Source organism: Lampris incognitus, chromosome 18, assembly GCF_029633865.1.
Source record: "Lampris incognitus isolate fLamInc1 chromosome 18, fLamInc1.hap2, whole genome shotgun sequence".
Lineage (NCBI taxonomy): Eukaryota > Metazoa > Chordata > Actinopteri > Lampriformes > Lampridae > Lampris > Lampris incognitus.
The window spans coordinates 5,204,576-5,221,032 of NC_079228.1; the positions used below are offsets into that span (position 1 = coordinate 5,204,576).

Genomic DNA, 16,457 nt, shown 5'->3' on the forward strand with positions numbered 1-16,457 from the left:
CTACTATTGGCCCATTATGGCTAAAGATGTATAATGTTGGGTACAGCAATGTAACCGTTGTGCACTGGAAAGAGATGTGTTCCCAAAGACACAAGCCCCAATGACCTGCACTGATGTCCCCTGGAAGTGCTCGCCATGGATTACACCCTTTTGGAACATCGGCTGTGGGATATGAAAATGTCCTGGTGCTTACCAATATGTTTACAAGGTTCACCATTGCAGGTCCAACAAAGAATCAAGGCACAAACCACAGCAACTGTGCTAATCAAACATTGGTTTGTGTACTATGGATTCCCTGCCCGATTGCATGCCGACCAAGGCTGGAATTTTGAGGTCAGTATGATTAAAGAGCTCTGCCGTGTTTATGGGATTGCCAAGAGTAGAACGAATCCCTACCACCCACAGGGCAACACCCTATGCGAGTGCTTTAATTGCACAATGCATGAAATGTTAAGTTCTCTCCCAGTGAAAAAGAAAAGGAACCGGAAGGAGCATCTGCCGGAGTTGGTCATCATGGCATATAATAGCCACGTCCATTCCTCTACTGGATACGCCCCATTTTACTTACTTTTTGGAAGGGACGCGCTTCTTCCTAAGAGACATCCTAGGAGGCAAGGACCTGGAAATTAGTGATGTTGACAACACGGATGACTGGGTCCTAAGTCATCATCAACGACTATGAGTAGCAGCCGATGCGGTGCGGACAGCCACACAGGAGGCTTCTCAGAAGTGCAAGTGGATATATGACTGTAAGGCAAGTGAGGCTCTCATCAGACCAGGAGACCGAGTCCTTTTGCGAAACCATCAACCAAGGGGCAGGAATAAGATTCAGGAGTCAGATCCTTATCTCGTCGTGGCTCAAAACCATTCTGATATGCCAGCGTTCACAGTTAGGCCTGAGGCTGGTGGCCCTACTAGAGTCGTGTACAGAGCTCAGTTGAAACCTTGTGTCCTTGACGTATCTAGCTCAAGAACAGTTCCCCATACTCACAAAAGGGCCCAGTATGAATTCACATCTGACACCTATGATGTAGTGTATTTGCCCCGTATAGTATCCTTGCACCACTCAGACTCACCACACAACCATCCGCAGTACACTACACAGTGAAATTCCTGACACTGACAAGGAGGGGAGACAAAGTGAGCAGTCAGGGCTGGGTGAAAACCAGGTGATCACAGAGGATGAGTCAGAAGGGGGAGCACCATCTGAGGATGAAGATGAATCCAGTGCAGATAGTGAGGATATGCCAGGCCTAGTTGGTCTCAGAGACGTACAAGGGGTCAATTCCCCATTAGGTTCAAGGACTATAACACAAAATACTAGTCCTGAGTATGATTGTATTTTGTTTTGCACTATCAATATTTGTTCCCCTCTGATGTATGTTATGTATAATGTATAGTTTTCATTGTTGGTTGTTAATGCTTTGCCTTAATCACTACCAGCTATACAATAACGATGTTAAGCAATGGTAAATGAAGGACAATTGCTGCTGAGTCCCAGTGCTGTGGAGAAGTCTCTGTTGTGGTACGGGGGAGTGTGGCGAGCCAGCCACATAAGACTGGCTTGTAAAGGGTTAAATTGCCTCTAATAACGAGTGAGCAGTTCATCAGCCAACCAGTGACTGTCGAGAACTGTAAACCTATTTAAAAAAAACAGTGGTAGAGGGCGGGACTTGTGTGCCAACGGCGGGAAGAAGAACATGGCGCTAACCAAGGGAGCCGGTGAAAGTTTGAGTGTGGATGAGAAGTTGATATTTTATTTTGATAATGTAACCAAAAAGTTAGTAGCTGCAAAACGGAGGTGTGCGAGTTCAGGTAGCTGTTGGGACTCAGGGAAATGGATGACGGCTGCCGTGTTTGAGGTGAGCAGACCGTGCTGCGGTAGGAGCGGCATCATCAGCAAATCTGTTCGGCAACTTTGTATGTCTCTCCCTCCCCTTTCTCCCACCTCCCTCCTGTGAGTATCCCCTGCCTCTTTACTCAGTCCACTTTAGCACCGGGCTCAAGGAGTAATTCGTCTTTAAAACAAGATTTTCGGCCATCGGAAGTGCGTGCGCCCAGAGGCGCGAGGGAGCTGGTATGCTGAAGTGCGGGGATGCGCAACGATCACGGATGGCTAGACTCGCCAGCCCTTTGCTAACGGGTCGGACCCTTTAGTCGACTGGTTAACGTAGTCGCCCGTGGTGCAGGAGACCCGGGTTTGCGTCCCGGCTGTGGCGACGGTTCCTGGCTGCCTCCCTAATTCGCTACATTGCTGTCAGAAGTGGGATGGTGAGACCGTGAGGCCATCGGAAGCGCGTGCACCCAGAGGCGCGAGGGAGCTGATATGCTGAAACGCGGGGACGCACTTCCCGAAGGAGGGGGGTAGTGTAACGACCACGAATGACTAGACTCACTAGCCCTTGGCTAGCGAATCGGACCCTTTAGTCGACTGGTTAGCGCAGTCGCCCGTGGTGCAGGAGACCCGTGTTCGCGTCTCAACTGCAGCAGATTCCCGGCTGTCCCCTGAATTCGCAACATTGGTGTCAGAAGTGGGACGGTGAGGCCATCGGAAGCGCGTGCACCCAGAGGCGCGAGGGAGCTGGTATGCTGAAACGCGCGGCGGGGACGTGCTTCCCGAAGGAGGGGGGTAGTGTAACGACCACGGATGACTAGACTCACTAGCCCTTGGCTAACGAGTCCGACCTTTAGTCGACTGGTTAAGGTAGTCGCCCGCGGTGTGGGAGACCCGGGCCGGGTTCGTAGCTGCCGCCTCCATTCGGTACAGTATGATGGACTGTGCAATACCATGGTGAAGTGTACTGTTGTGAAATGATTGTTGTATTGCTGGAAGAGCAGATTGAGCGAGGTTGCAGTCTGGTTTTGAGATAATCCATAAACTGGGTTAGGTTTAAATAAATGTGTTATTGTTCCAGTTCACCTTTCTCCCAACTCTGTCTGCTAGCTAGACAGAAAGGGCGAGAAGCTGTGAGGTGGGTACACAGTCACTTAGGCAGATACCAGCACACAAAATTCAGCACCCCAGGTCTGGCCTGTGGCAGTGTAAAACCCTGAAGCTCACTCCTATTACATGTCATTTGCATCGTAGTTTAGAAACTTATTGTGTCAGGGAGGTTGACACCCAGATCTAGCCTTCCTGCCGTCGGAGCAGGACTAAGTTATTACCCCAGTACATGGGTGCAGTTCAGCCGTGACGTGTATATCTGCCTGCTTCAGACAGGTGTACCTTCCACCACAGTCTGTCACCAGCCTCTGATATGTGGATGGGTCACAGGACTCCCGTGGGATGGAAGTCACTCCTACTATCAATACCGTGAGCGCAGTGAGACAGGAAACTTTTTTACTCAGTCGTGGGATCGAGACGTTCAAGTCCAGTCCCACGTCAGGCTTTATAGACTTAAACTCTTGTGCCCATTATCAGTCTCTGTAGGCTTGTGCACCACGTGAGCACACTGAAGTCAACTTGTAAGTGACATATATCAGCTAGGCTGCTTAATAATTATCTTCTTGTGTGCTGCTTCAAATGCAGGGTTTGTTCTGCCGCAGTCTATACGGATGGAGTATGTAACTGGGTGACGGCGGCAGTACAGGACAAGAATTTACTGCCACCAGATTTCATGCACCCAAATTAAATTAAGAGTAATGCAGAGTGGTTCTAAGAGACTCCCCCCTTCATCCATCAGGAAAATAACAACACATGGGGCCGCAGTGCATTTAAAGGATAGGAGCTGATTCGATCCACCGAGCCAAAGCCCGTCCAAACGCCACCTGCTTCTAATGTATTCATCCTAATCCGCCCTTTACATCAACCGTGCCGCGCTGTGCCTGCACCCCAGCTCACCAAATTACCACAAATATATACAGAACAACATATTCAGCATGCCCACGTGCGCCTGCGCTTGCGTCTGTGCCCAGTTTGTCGTTAGTATAGCCCGTAGTCTTATTATGTACACAGAGGCTGTTTACTTGCACACAGGAAGATATTTTATTTTAACGACTTTTTTACACTGACTGAATGTATATTGACCCAAATATGCCAGGGATAGAAATGATCAAAAAGGACTCTTTTTTTGCAAGTTAACATTCCCAGGAATGTAACTTTGGAATACTTTCCTGATTCATACAAGACAACAGGTATGAAGGTCGGGATGGACAGAAAGCCTTCTGCCCTGAGAAAGGCTAAGGGCGTTTGAATACGACAAAATCATATGAGGCAGAAAAAGGTGCCTGCAAATGACGAGGTGACCATGGCCTACAGAGTCCGTCGCGTGCTTGGTTAGTGCCCAACATCTGGAGGTGAAACGTTGTTGTAGTAGCCTGGTGTAGCAGAGGATGCAGGGAGGAAGAGGGCGGAAGAGGAGCGCTTGTTGTTCGGGGTTGGAGAAGCAGGCTGTGTAATTGGCAACCGGGAGGAGGGGAGATAAATGAGGGGGCTGTGTTAAGGGATTGCAAATTTAAAGTGGTTTGTGAAACAGAGAGGGTTAGAGCGAACACCCCCTTCCTCCTCCTCCTCCTCCTCCCCCAATCCCCCCTCCCTGCACATTCTCTCCCTCCCTCCCTCCCTCTCTCTCTCCCTCCCTCCCTCTCTCTCGGTGTGTGTGTGTGTGTAAACCTGCTGCACTCTATTTCTCACCCACATTGCTGCAGTCACCGACAATATAGTGCACAGTCCTGCGAGCTGAACGCCGCTCCTGTCGTTTTCTGGCGCTCTTTCTTTCTTTGCTGAAGGGTATAAACGGATTAAGGACTCTTGTTTTTCGTCTGCCTCCTTTGCCCGTCTGTATTTCGTCGCTCTGGCGATCTTGAGACAAGGCTGGCCAGCATCCAGACCCGTGGACTAGTCCCAGCAGCGCCGCGCTTACTAGCCGCGGCGACCGCTCCGTGCAGCATGTCGTAGCGTGCGTGGTAACTTGCCCTCCTCCGGAGACGGCCGCGAGTACGCAGGCGAGATCCACGAAGACCCGTATCCAGACCATTTGAACTGCACATCAAATTACCCGTCGCTCGTAGTGGCAAACGTTTCTCACGCGCTCTGATTACCACCAAGTAGAGAGGAGATAGTAGCATCTTCACTGTCCCTGCTCGTGAGGGCATTCCTTCGTACTGGAGTACTAACGGAAAGGCTATTATTATTATTATTGCCCAGCTGGACCGATATCAGGGTTTACATTTGGCTGGCACGCTTAATTAGGAGCGATCGGCTCACAGCATCGACCCTCTGTGCGTGCGCGTCTCGTGCAGCTGCTGAACTCTCCAGCACTCACCGTTCGCTCGCTCCAGTCCAGGCGTGGACGGCGCGTTTCGTCATCAGACGACTAATTCATGTTGCCAAGGGAGTCTGCAGGTTGACGGGCTTCGTGGATTAACGTTCAACGCGCGCTAGTCCAGCCAAGCCACATCTCAAGAATGCGTAGGGGGTTGAGGGCGGCAGCGGAGCAGGTAAACCAGGTTGATCCGTGTGCATGACGTGGTTACTTCTGGCAGGTGACAGGTGAAGCCCCATACCCTTCAGCAAACAAACGGAACACTTGGACGTGCCGTGCTAGGCTGGGTTACTTAGGCGGGTTGGGCGAACAGTAGACTGGTCCGGTAGCTCGTGGGAGTTCAGTACTAGTGTCCAAGGCGAAGCGGGGATTGAAGAGCGGCACAAAAGAGATCCGAAAGCCACTACTACTACCGTGATCCGCCGCGTTGCCGAGTGTCAGGCTACAAGCCCCGCCACAACATGCTCCTGCTCGGCCGAGCCGTCAGCAGCCAGTGTGCCGTGCTCACCTCGCTGACTCTCCTCCTGTCTCGCTGTGGCCCGGCTCTAGGAAAGAAGAAGCTCTACATAGGCGCCCTCTTCCCCATGAGCGGAGGATGGCCCGGGGGCCAGGCATGCCTCCCTTCCGCTCAAATGGCCCTGGACCGGGTCAACAAGAGAGCTGATATACTGCCGGATTACGAGCTGGAGCTCATACACTACGACAGCAGGGTGAGTAAAGCTAAGCAACACAGAAACCCACAACTGTTGAGCCTTTGTTAACTACATGACACAGCCAACAACTTCTTCTCTTCCAGTGGGCTGCATTACTGTAGTTACATCTGCATCCCTGACATCTCTCATCATGCTGCCCGTTTGAAATGTGATGACGATGTGAATATTCTGTAGGTCAATCAATCAATCAATCAGTCAATCTAACGGCTCCAATCTAGTTGGATGAAGGTGGCAGAGAGAAATAGACCTGTGGCAAGTGATTTTCGTTGTGGTTCATTTCAGTGGCGGTTGGTGCTAAAAAAAATGTGGGGGGGGGGGCAACTGACCTTGGCGCAGCACACCTGACAGCTGCTTTAATGTCCACGCAGTCACAGTTATTAACAAGGACAATGTAGCCTATAGATTTTATCAGGGTTGGTAGACGGTGGATGATTGACAGTCGAGACAAGGCGTGGTGGTGGGCGTGAACATGATTGACAGCCACGAGAATCGTCCAATCACATTCGATCAAAAACCATTAAAACAATACCAATTCACTGCCAATAAAAGCGGGAGTGTCTGGGGCAGCACAGAACAGCGCCCCCTGGAAAATCTGAAGAAACCAATCAGACAGCAGCCTCAGGTCACCTGCTCGCCACAAGTTTGAGGGCTTACATAAGGTATGGTTTGGCCGGCGCCCCTCACCCAGGAAGTATATGTATTCAGACAGGAAGTATATGTATTCAGACAGGAAGTATATGTATTCAGACAGGAACCAACCAAATACCATTTGAACCAGTATGTAATGCTGCTGACAGGCGCTCACAGACTGACAACACTTTCATTTCATCATTATTTGCATCATACAACTAAATTATATTTAACATGTTTAAGTAGATTTTCATCTCTTGATGTTTGAAGGGGCAGCGCCCTCTACTGGCCAGCCGCCACTGGTTCATTTGCAGTCAGCTCAGCAGAAAATAGTTGGCACCCTTAAATTAATGCAGGCAATGTAAACGTCTTCAGACTACATGGTGACGTTGTTGCACCGTCACGTTCACCGTCTGCCTGACGGCAGCACGGACGTGTCAGCGTCACGGTCCAGTTGCTTTTTCTGCTCCAGTTTTCTACCACACGTATGTGTTGGCCACTGCACCAGTGTTCGTCCTACCCGGTCAAAAAAATGTTTCAACACGGGCGTCCGGGTGGCGTAACGGCCTATTCCGTTGCCTACCAACACGGGGATCGAGGTTCGAATCCCCGTGTTACCTCCGGCCGTGTCTGCGGTTGGGGAGCCGGATGTGGGTATATGTCCTGGTCGTTGCACTAGCGCCTCCTCTGGTCGGTCAGGGCGCCTGTTCTGGGGGGAGGGGGAACTGGGGGGAATAGCGTGATCCTCCCACGTGCTACGTCCCCCTGGTGAAACTCCTCACTGTCAGGTCAGAAGAAGCGGCTGGTGACTCCACATGTATGGGAGGAGGCATGTGGTAGTCTGCAGCCCTCCCCGGATCAGCAGAGGGGGTGGAGCAGAGACCGGGACGGCTCGGAAGAGAGTGGGGTAATTGGATGGGTACAATTGGGGAGAAAAATGGGGGGGGGGGGATCAACAGTGGTTTACAGAGGTGGTGGTATTCTATACCCTGGATCCATGGTCCAGGTGGATAAACTAGTGTAGTACTGGAGAACTTTTACAGATTGCACTTTTAAGTTCGTGTAGTAAGTGCAGGTGTTGCCTAATGCCTAATGAGTTATTGTTCTTTGTCTTTGTAAATGAGTCCTGGTGTTGCATATTTCCCTCTTGTCTCCTTTTACGTGAGATGCTTTTTGTTTGTTCTCACACAAGTGTTAAATGTTGTTTCTCTATGTAGCACCGTTCCATTAATAGACTGTCCTCCATATCGTGAATGCTGTTAAGGTAGCATCTGGTTAAAAAATGGTGTCATGGCCCCAGAGAAAGCGTGTGCCTACTGTCTAACATCTTAACAACTGCATGAGTGCACATTTTTCCCCAGCTCAGGAGATATGTAGGCCTTCTGCACGCTGAATGTCTCCACACTCTTTCCTGCCAGCCTGTGCTTTCTAGCCGACTCATAAGACGCTCTTCAGTATTCAGCTGCTTTCACTCTGCATGAGCCCATGCTGGCTACCACAAATCTCCTCCTCCTCTCTCCTGCACTCATTCTGTCTCTGACTCTCCCTCTCCCCCACCTGGGTCACTCTTCCCTGTGCACAGCACAGTGCTCAAACAGTTCAATGCACTTTGACTGGCTGGAGTTTTTAAGTGGCACTGCTCTGATTGGTTGGAATCGTTCTGCATTGAAACCAGGCTTCAGAAGACCGGATTGGGGGATAAAAGGTGGTGGTGGTGATGGTGGGGGCTTAGATGTTGGCATGACAACAGTAACCAAGGCAGCCGCAGTTCAAACAAATACAGATTTGGCTTCAAGGAAAGGGAAGATCATGGGCCTACTATCGTTGCATAAATGGGAGCAGATGGGTGGCTGGGCGATTTGGGCCCGTCTGTGGGACAACACCCCGTATCGAGTGCAGCTAGACGAATGTAAGAAGTGTTGGTGGGAGAAGTCAGCTATTAGAGGAACTTACACTTTTGAGACAGTCCATTGGAGTGCTCTGCCAGGGCGGCAGAAGTAAATATACACTGATGGATCGCCCACTGATCGCGAGCCAGACCACAGACGGCCGTGCCGCGGGTGAGCGATGCCTGCGTCGTCGGCTGGCAAGCGCTAGAAGTGTGGATGGTTGCTCCCTCCGCCATGGCCTGGGTGTTCAAACAAGCGGGTTACATTTCTGCCAGGCCATCTTACATGTTAAGTTGAAGACACGGGGTCGGATGACGGGGCGGTGGGAGCGGGCGCAGACGAATTAAATATACTAGAGCGAGTGGTGATTTCCACCAGAGGGCCGGGGTTAATCAGTGACTCACTTGTTGTGCACAGACAGAGCTCCACATTACTCAGGCTCTCACTTACAAACCAGCCTCATTCAGCACTGAACAGGCCAGCGCCTGCTGTTCCCCTGCCGGTGGCTTTTCTCTGGATGTTATCAGGCATCAGAGGTTTAAACCTTTCCTTTATCTTTTAAAGTAGCATAAAAGTTTTATTCTCTAAACATACGAGACAACGTTGATCATGGTTTCCTAACGGACGATGATCACCGACTGTCTTTCATCAGCTGACTGGCTGGATAAATCAGCCGAGCTGCTGCAAGTTCTCCAGCACTTCTTTCAGCACATTGGTTCAGAACAGGGGCGGCACGGTGGCGCAGAGGTTAGCACAGTTGCCTCACAGCAAGAAGGTCCTGGGTTCGAGCCCCAGGGTAGTCCAACCTTGAGGGTCGTCCCGGGTTGTTGTCCGTGTGGAGTTTGCATGTTCTCCCCGTGTCTGTGTGGGTTTCCTCCAGGTGCTCCGGTTTCCTCCCACAGTCCAAACACATGTAGGTCAGGTGACTCGGCCATACTAAACTGTCCCTAGGTGTGTGTGTGTGTGTGTGTGTGTGTGTGTGGTGTGGTGTGGTGTGGTGTGGGGTGGGGTGGGGTGGGGTGGGGTGGGGGGCCTGTGATGGCCTGGTGGTCTGTCCAGGGTGTCCCCCCGCCTGCCGCCCAGTCACTGCTGGGATAGGCTCCAGCATCCCCGCGACCCTGAGAGCAGGATAAGCGGTCTGGATAATGGATGGAATTCAGAACAGACTTACAAAGCTTTAATTTGAGAATGAAACTATAACAAGTAGTTAATTATTAATCATTAATTATTAGACCTCAAAGTTTTGCCTCATAGTTGATATTCCATTATGACATTTTTAGTGTGAATACATTTATCTCATGAAGCCTCAAAAATCTTATTTCCAAAGCATTAAAACATTGATTTTGAGGTTTTTAACTTGATGCTTTCAGCAGCACTAACGCTGCACCCCAGCTGTCAGCAGCACTGCCTCTGGACCCCAGCTGTCAGCAGCACTGACTCTGGATCCCAGCTGTCAGCAGCACTGCCTCTGGACCCCAGCTGTCAGCAGCACTGATGCTGGACCCCAGCTGTCAGCAGCGCTGCCTCTGGACCCCAGCTGTCAGCAGCACTGACTCTGGACCCCAGCTGTCAGCAGCACTGCCTCTGGACCCCAGCTGTCAGCAGCACTGATGCTGGACCCCAGCTGTCAGCAGCACTGCCTCTGGACCCCAGCTGTCAGCAGCACTGACTCTGGACACCAGCTGTCAGCAGCACTGACGCTGGACCCCAGCTGTCAGCAGCACTGACTCTAGACCCCAGCTGTCAGCAGCACTGACTCTGGACCCCAGCTGTCAGCAGCATTGACTCTAGACCCCAGCTGTCAGCAGCACTGACGCTGGACCCCAGCTGTCAGCAGCACTGCCTCTGGACCCCAGCTGTCAGCAGCACTGCCTCTGGACCCCAGCTGTCAGCAGCACTGACTCTGGACCCCAGCTGTCAGCAGCACTGACGCTGGACCCCAGCTGTCAGCAGCACTGATGCTGGACCCCAGCTGTCAGCAGCACTGACTCTGGACCCCAGCTGTCAGCAGCACTGCCTCTGGACCCCAGCTGTCAGCAGCACTGACTCTGGACCCCAGCTGTCAGCAGCACTGACTCTGGACCCCAGCTGTCAGCAGCACTGACGCTGGACCCCAGTTGTCAGCAGCACTGCCTCTGGACCCCAGCTGTCAGCAGCACTGCCTCTGGACCCCAGCTGTCAGCAGCACTGCCTCTGGACCCCAGCTGTCAGCAGCACTGATGCTGGACCCCAGCTGTCAGCAGCACTGACTCTGGACCCCAGCTGTCAGCAGCACTGACTCTAGACCCCAGCTGTCAGCAGCACTGACTCTGGACCCCAGCTGTCAGCAGCACTGACTCTGGACCCCAGCTGTCAGCAGCACTGACTCTGGACCCCAGCTGTCAGCAGCACTGACTCTGGACCCCAGCTGTCAGAAGCACTGACTCTGGACCCCAGCTGTCAGCAGCACTGACGCTGGACCCCAGCTGTCAGCAGCACTGACTCTGGACCCCAGCTGTCAGCAGCACTGCCTCTGGACCCCAGCTGTCAGCAGCACTGACTCTGGACCCCAGCTGTCAGCAGCACTGACGCTGGACCCCAGCTGTCAGCAGCACTGACTCTAGACCCCAGCTGTCAGCAGCACTGCCTCTGGACCCCAGCTGTCAGCAGCACTGACGCTGAACCCCAGCTGTCAGCAGCACTGCCTCTGGACCCCAGCTGTCAGCAGCACTGACGCTGGACCCCAGCTGTCAGCAGCACTGACTCTAGACCCCAGCTGTCAGCAGCACTGCCTCTGGACCCCAGCTGTCAGCAGCACTGCCTCTGGACCCCAGCTGTCAGCAGCACTGACTCTAGACCCCAGCTGTCAGCAGCACTGACTCTGGACCCCAGCTGTCAGCAGCACTGACTCTAGACCCCAGCTGTCAGCAGCACTGCCTCTGGACCCCAGCTGTCAGCAGCACTGACTCTAGACCCCAGCTGTCAGCAGCACTGCCTCTGGACCCCAGCTGTCAGCAGCACTGACGCTGGACCCCAGCTGTCAGCAGCACTGACTCTGGACCCCATCTGTCAGCAGCACTGACGCTGGACCCCAGCTGTCAGCAGCACTGCCTCTGGACCCCAGCTCTCAGCAGCACTGACGCTGGACCCCAGCTGTCAGCAGCACTGCCTCTGGACCCCAGCTGTCAGCAGCACTGACTCTGGGCCCCAGCTGTCAGCAGCGCTGACGCTGGACCCCAGCTGTCAGCAGCACTGACTCTGGACCCCAGCTGTCAGCAGCACAGACTCTGGACCCCAGCTGTCAACAGCACTAACGCTGGACCCCAGCTGTCAGCAGCACAGACTCTGGACCCCAGCTTTCAGCAGCACTGACTCTGGACCCCAGCTGGAACTGCATTACTTTTTCTTCTCCTGTTACCATGACTGAAATTCTTAGTTAGCATGCCACTCATTTTTACAAGGAAGATAAATGCATACAGTGCGTCTAAGCATCACTGCACCTGTTACACCTAAAGACTGGTTAGATACTAAAAGATAGCACCTATTTCCCTGCAGTACCTTGAATGTTCAGGTTGAATTCCCTCTGACATGGTGGTCCAGCTACAAAGCTGATGGAGCAGACGGCTGTGGCTTAAGCTCTGCCTGCGAGTGTGTTGGGTAGAGAAGTCAGAAGCAGCATTACAGAGGGGGGTTGAAATTCTGCTGACACCACCTTTAGGAGTCCAGATAAGCAGCAGCTCTCCAATCCCCAGACACATCCCTCAGAGCTGACCAGTACTATCTGCCTGCACTGAGACAGACCTGACGCCTCCATGAATAGGCCATACACACACATTTATATCTCCTCCTGGATTGCCACCTTGTCGTGGTGGAGAAGCTTGCATATACCAGTGATCCTAAGAGCTGTACTGTCCTGAGCTTTGTTCCTGGCAGGGTCACCCAAGGCAAATAGGTCAAGGGGGAGGTTTCAGACGAAGCGCGATCCAACAAAGACCTCAATGGCGGAACTGGGGGAAGATGTCTCCAGGTCAAAACAGCAGTGAAGGCGGATGAAGGCTGCAACAGAGGGTGGTCCCCAGTCGTCTTGATTTTCCATGCCAATGGACTCTGGCCACCCCCTGTCAAGGACCGACAAGGTGGCTGCAGGCACATCAGCCTCTCCACATAAAAAGCTGTCACACACAGGCATCCTCCCATTATGCAGCTCCAGGATTGACCTCTACACCCACCTGAAGACCCAGAGGGACCCAGAGGGACCCAGAGGGAGGATGGTCATACTTGACCCCAAGTGACCACCGATGATATATATATATAATTAATTCAGTATTTAGCACCAAATATGCTTCTTTCCCTACCTGCTAAACCAAACCCAGAAAGACTGAGGAATCAGCCTCAACTGTTCCCTGACATGAGGGCAGGAGACGGTTTAAAGCATTCCCAAAGACTGCTGTAAATTTACTAGAAAGTTCTACCTTCTGACGCTTTAGGGGGGATTATGAAATGATGACCTTCTCTGATCATAGCAGAGGTAGACCATCGATGATCTCTGCTCGTGGCCTACAGAGGGACTGCGCTGTGAAGTTCCCAACAATGGTCTCTTTAAATTGCAGACGGTTGTCTGTTTAATTAGTAAATATTTATTGCAGTGTTGACATCATGCCTGTAGACGGAAAGACAAATCAATAAGCTAATGAGTAAGCTCTCTGGACATATCACGCATGGTGTTTTTTTCTGCAGGGACTTCATGTAGAAGGTGTTGGAGGACTCGAGCAGTTCCACAAAGGGAGCTGGACAAGAAGAGGAAACGACTTGTCTGTTTCTGAAACGGAGGAAAGCCATAATGTACTTTAAATACTGGGTCATCACACTGCCCCCAAAAGACGAAAGAGAAAGGAAGGAAGGAGCATGCGTTATGAAAACACCGACTGTTACAGGCCACAGGATTTGTGTGCAAACACATCTTCTTTCTGATATTCTCTGTTGCTGGCATGGGGCAATAGTTTGTCCATGAATATCCAAAATTCAGCTGTTTTCCCCCCGAGGAGAAATGGTAGGACAACATGTTGTGTGTCCGCCACCGCAGCTAAGTGGTAGGAGATCTTGATGGCAATACTTTCAAACCAGCTTTGACGCAGCTTTTTGTCAGGCACTGGGGAAGATGCCTAAACAACACTTATGGGGACCGTCACATTTTAAATGGAGCTGTGGGATGTTGAGTATAGTGACCGGTGTCGTCATAGCAGGGCAGCATCACCGTCTTGGTGTTACAGCCCTGCTGGGATGTAGGACTGGGGGCCGTCTGGGTGTTGTGGTGTAGGACTGGGGGCCGTCTGGGTGTTGTGATGTAGGACTGGGGGCCGTCTTGGTGTTGTGGTGTAGGACTGGGGGCCGTCTGGGTGTTGTGGTGTAGGACTGGGGGCCGTCTGGGTGTTGTGATGTAGGACTGGGGGCCGTCTGGGTGTTGTGGTGTAGGACTGGGGGCCGTCTGGGTGTTGTGGTGTAGGACTGGGGGCCATCTGGGTGTTGTGGTGTAGGACTGGGGGCCGTCTGGGTGTTGTGGTGTAGGACTGGGGGCCGTCTGGGTGTTGTGGTGTAGGACTGGGGGCCGTCTGGGTGTTGTGGTGTAGGACTGGGAGCCGTCTGGGTGTTGTGGTGTAGGACTGGGGGCCGTCTGGGTGTTGTGGTGTAGGACTGGGGGCCGTCTGGGTGTTGTGGTGTAGGACTGGGGGCCGTCTGGGTGTTGTGGTGTAGGACTGGGGGCCGTCTGGGTGTTATGGTGTAGGACTGGGGGCCGTCTGGGTGTTGTGGTGTAGGACTGGGGGCGGTCTGGGTGTTGTGGTGTAGGACTGGGGGCCGTCTGGGTGTTGTGGTGTAGGACTGGGGGCCGTCTGGGTGTTGTGGTGTCCTGGTCTGACTCGCGTCTCTTCCTGGTGTTGAAGCCACGTTACAGTAAACAGATGCAACTTTCTGAACTTTCTGTTCCAGCTGTTGTGTTGTTTGTCGCCACCTGTTCTGTCTGTTAATCCACATGACTAATGAGCGTTCGTCAGGAATGTCCCTGCAGTCTCTTGTGAGAGCAGATGACAGTCCTCTGTACAACACCGGAAGCATCGACCCGGCGGTCCTCGCTCACAAACCGTTTATTTGATTTCTGTCCACATCACCCAGCCCCACGTGGCTGACGGGACACTACACAAAGACACATGGGGCTGGGTGTCCACATCAGGACACTACACAAAGACGCATGGGGCTGGGTGTCCACATCAGGACACTACACAAAGACGCGTGGGGCTGGGTGTCCACATCAGGACACTACACAAAGACACGTGGGGCTGGGTGTCCACATCAGGACACTACACAAAGACACGTGGGGCTGGGTGTCCACATCAGGACACTACACAAAGACACGTGGGGCTGGGTGTCCACATCAGGACACTACACAAAGACACGTGGGGCTGGATGTCCACATCAGGACACTACACAAAGACACATGGGGCTGGATGTCCACATCAGGACACTACACAAAGACACGTGGGGCTGGGTGTCCACATCAGGACACTACACAAAGACACGTGGGGCTGGATGTCCACATCAGGACACTACACAAAGACACATGGGGCTGGGTGTCCACATCAGGACACTACACAAAGACACATGGGGCTGGGTGTCCACATCAGGACACTACACAAAGACACGTGGGGCTGGATGTCCACATCAGGACACTACACAAAGACACGTGGGGCTGGGTGTCCACATCAGGACACTACACAAAGACACGTGGGGCTGGGTGTCCACATCAGGACACTACACAAAGACACGTGGGGCTGGGTGTCCACATCAGGACACTACACAAAGACACGTGGGGCTGGGTGTCCACATCAGGACACTACACAAAGACACATGGGGCTGGGTGTCCAGATCAGGACACTACACAAAGACACATGGGGCTGGGTGTCCACATCAGGACACTACACAAAGACACCCAGCCCCACGTGGCTGACGGGACACTACACAAAGACACATGGGGCTGGGTGTCCACATCAGGACACTACACAAAGACACGTGGGGCTGGATGTCCACATCAGGACACTACACAAAGACACATGGGGCTGGGTGTCCACATCAGGACACTACACAAAGACACGTGGGGCTGGATGTCCACATCAGGACACTACACAAAGACACATGGGGCTGGATGTCCACATCAGGACACTACACAAAGACACGTGGGGCTGGGTGTCCACATCAGGACACTACACAAAGACACGTGGGGCTGGATGTCCACATCAGGACACTACACAAAGACACATGGGGCTGGGTGTCCACATCAGGACACTACACAAAGACACGTGGGGCTGGGTGTCCACATCAGGACACTACACAAAGACACGTGGGGCTGGATGTCCACATCAGGACACTACACAAAGACACGTGGGGCTGGATGTCCACATCAGGACACTACACAAAGACACGTGGGGCTGGGTGTCCACATCAGGACACTACACAAAGACACGTGGGGCTGGGTGTCCACATCAGGACACTACACAAAGACACGTGGGGCTGGGTGTCCACATCAGGACACTACACAAAGACACGTGGGGCTGGGTGTCCACATCAGGACACTACACAAAGACACATGGGGCTGGGTGTCCAGATCAGGACACTACACAAAGACACATGGGGCTGGGTGTCCACATCAGGACACTACACAAAGACACCCAGCCCCACGTGGCTGACGGGACACTACACAAAGACACATGGGGCTGGGTGTCCACATCAGGACACTACACAAAGACACGTGGGGCTGGATGTCCACATCAGGACACTACACAAAGACACATGGGGCTGGGTGTCCACATCAGGACACTACACAAAGACACATGGGGCTGGGTGTCCACATCAGGACACTACACAAAGACACATGGGGCTGGGTGTCCACATCAGGACACTACACAAAGACACATGGGGCTGGATGTCCACAT

The 16,457-nt window shown here is 52.7% G+C and overlaps 1 protein-coding gene across 1 annotated transcript in view; it reads left to right on the top strand.

The window, feature by feature from the left end:
• The first annotated feature begins 5,833 nt into the window (after positions 1–5,833).
• gabbr1b (gamma-aminobutyric acid (GABA) B receptor, 1b) overlaps positions 5,834–16,457 on the top strand; it is an 86,581-nt gene continuing 75,957 nt past the window's right edge. Inside the window, exon 1 of the mRNA XM_056298649.1 lies at positions 5,834–5,974. Within this exon, the coding sequence (XP_056154624.1) occupies positions 5,849–5,974 (126 nt within the window). The 5' untranslated portion in view covers positions 5,834–5,848. The remainder of the gene's footprint in view (positions 5,975–16,457) is intronic.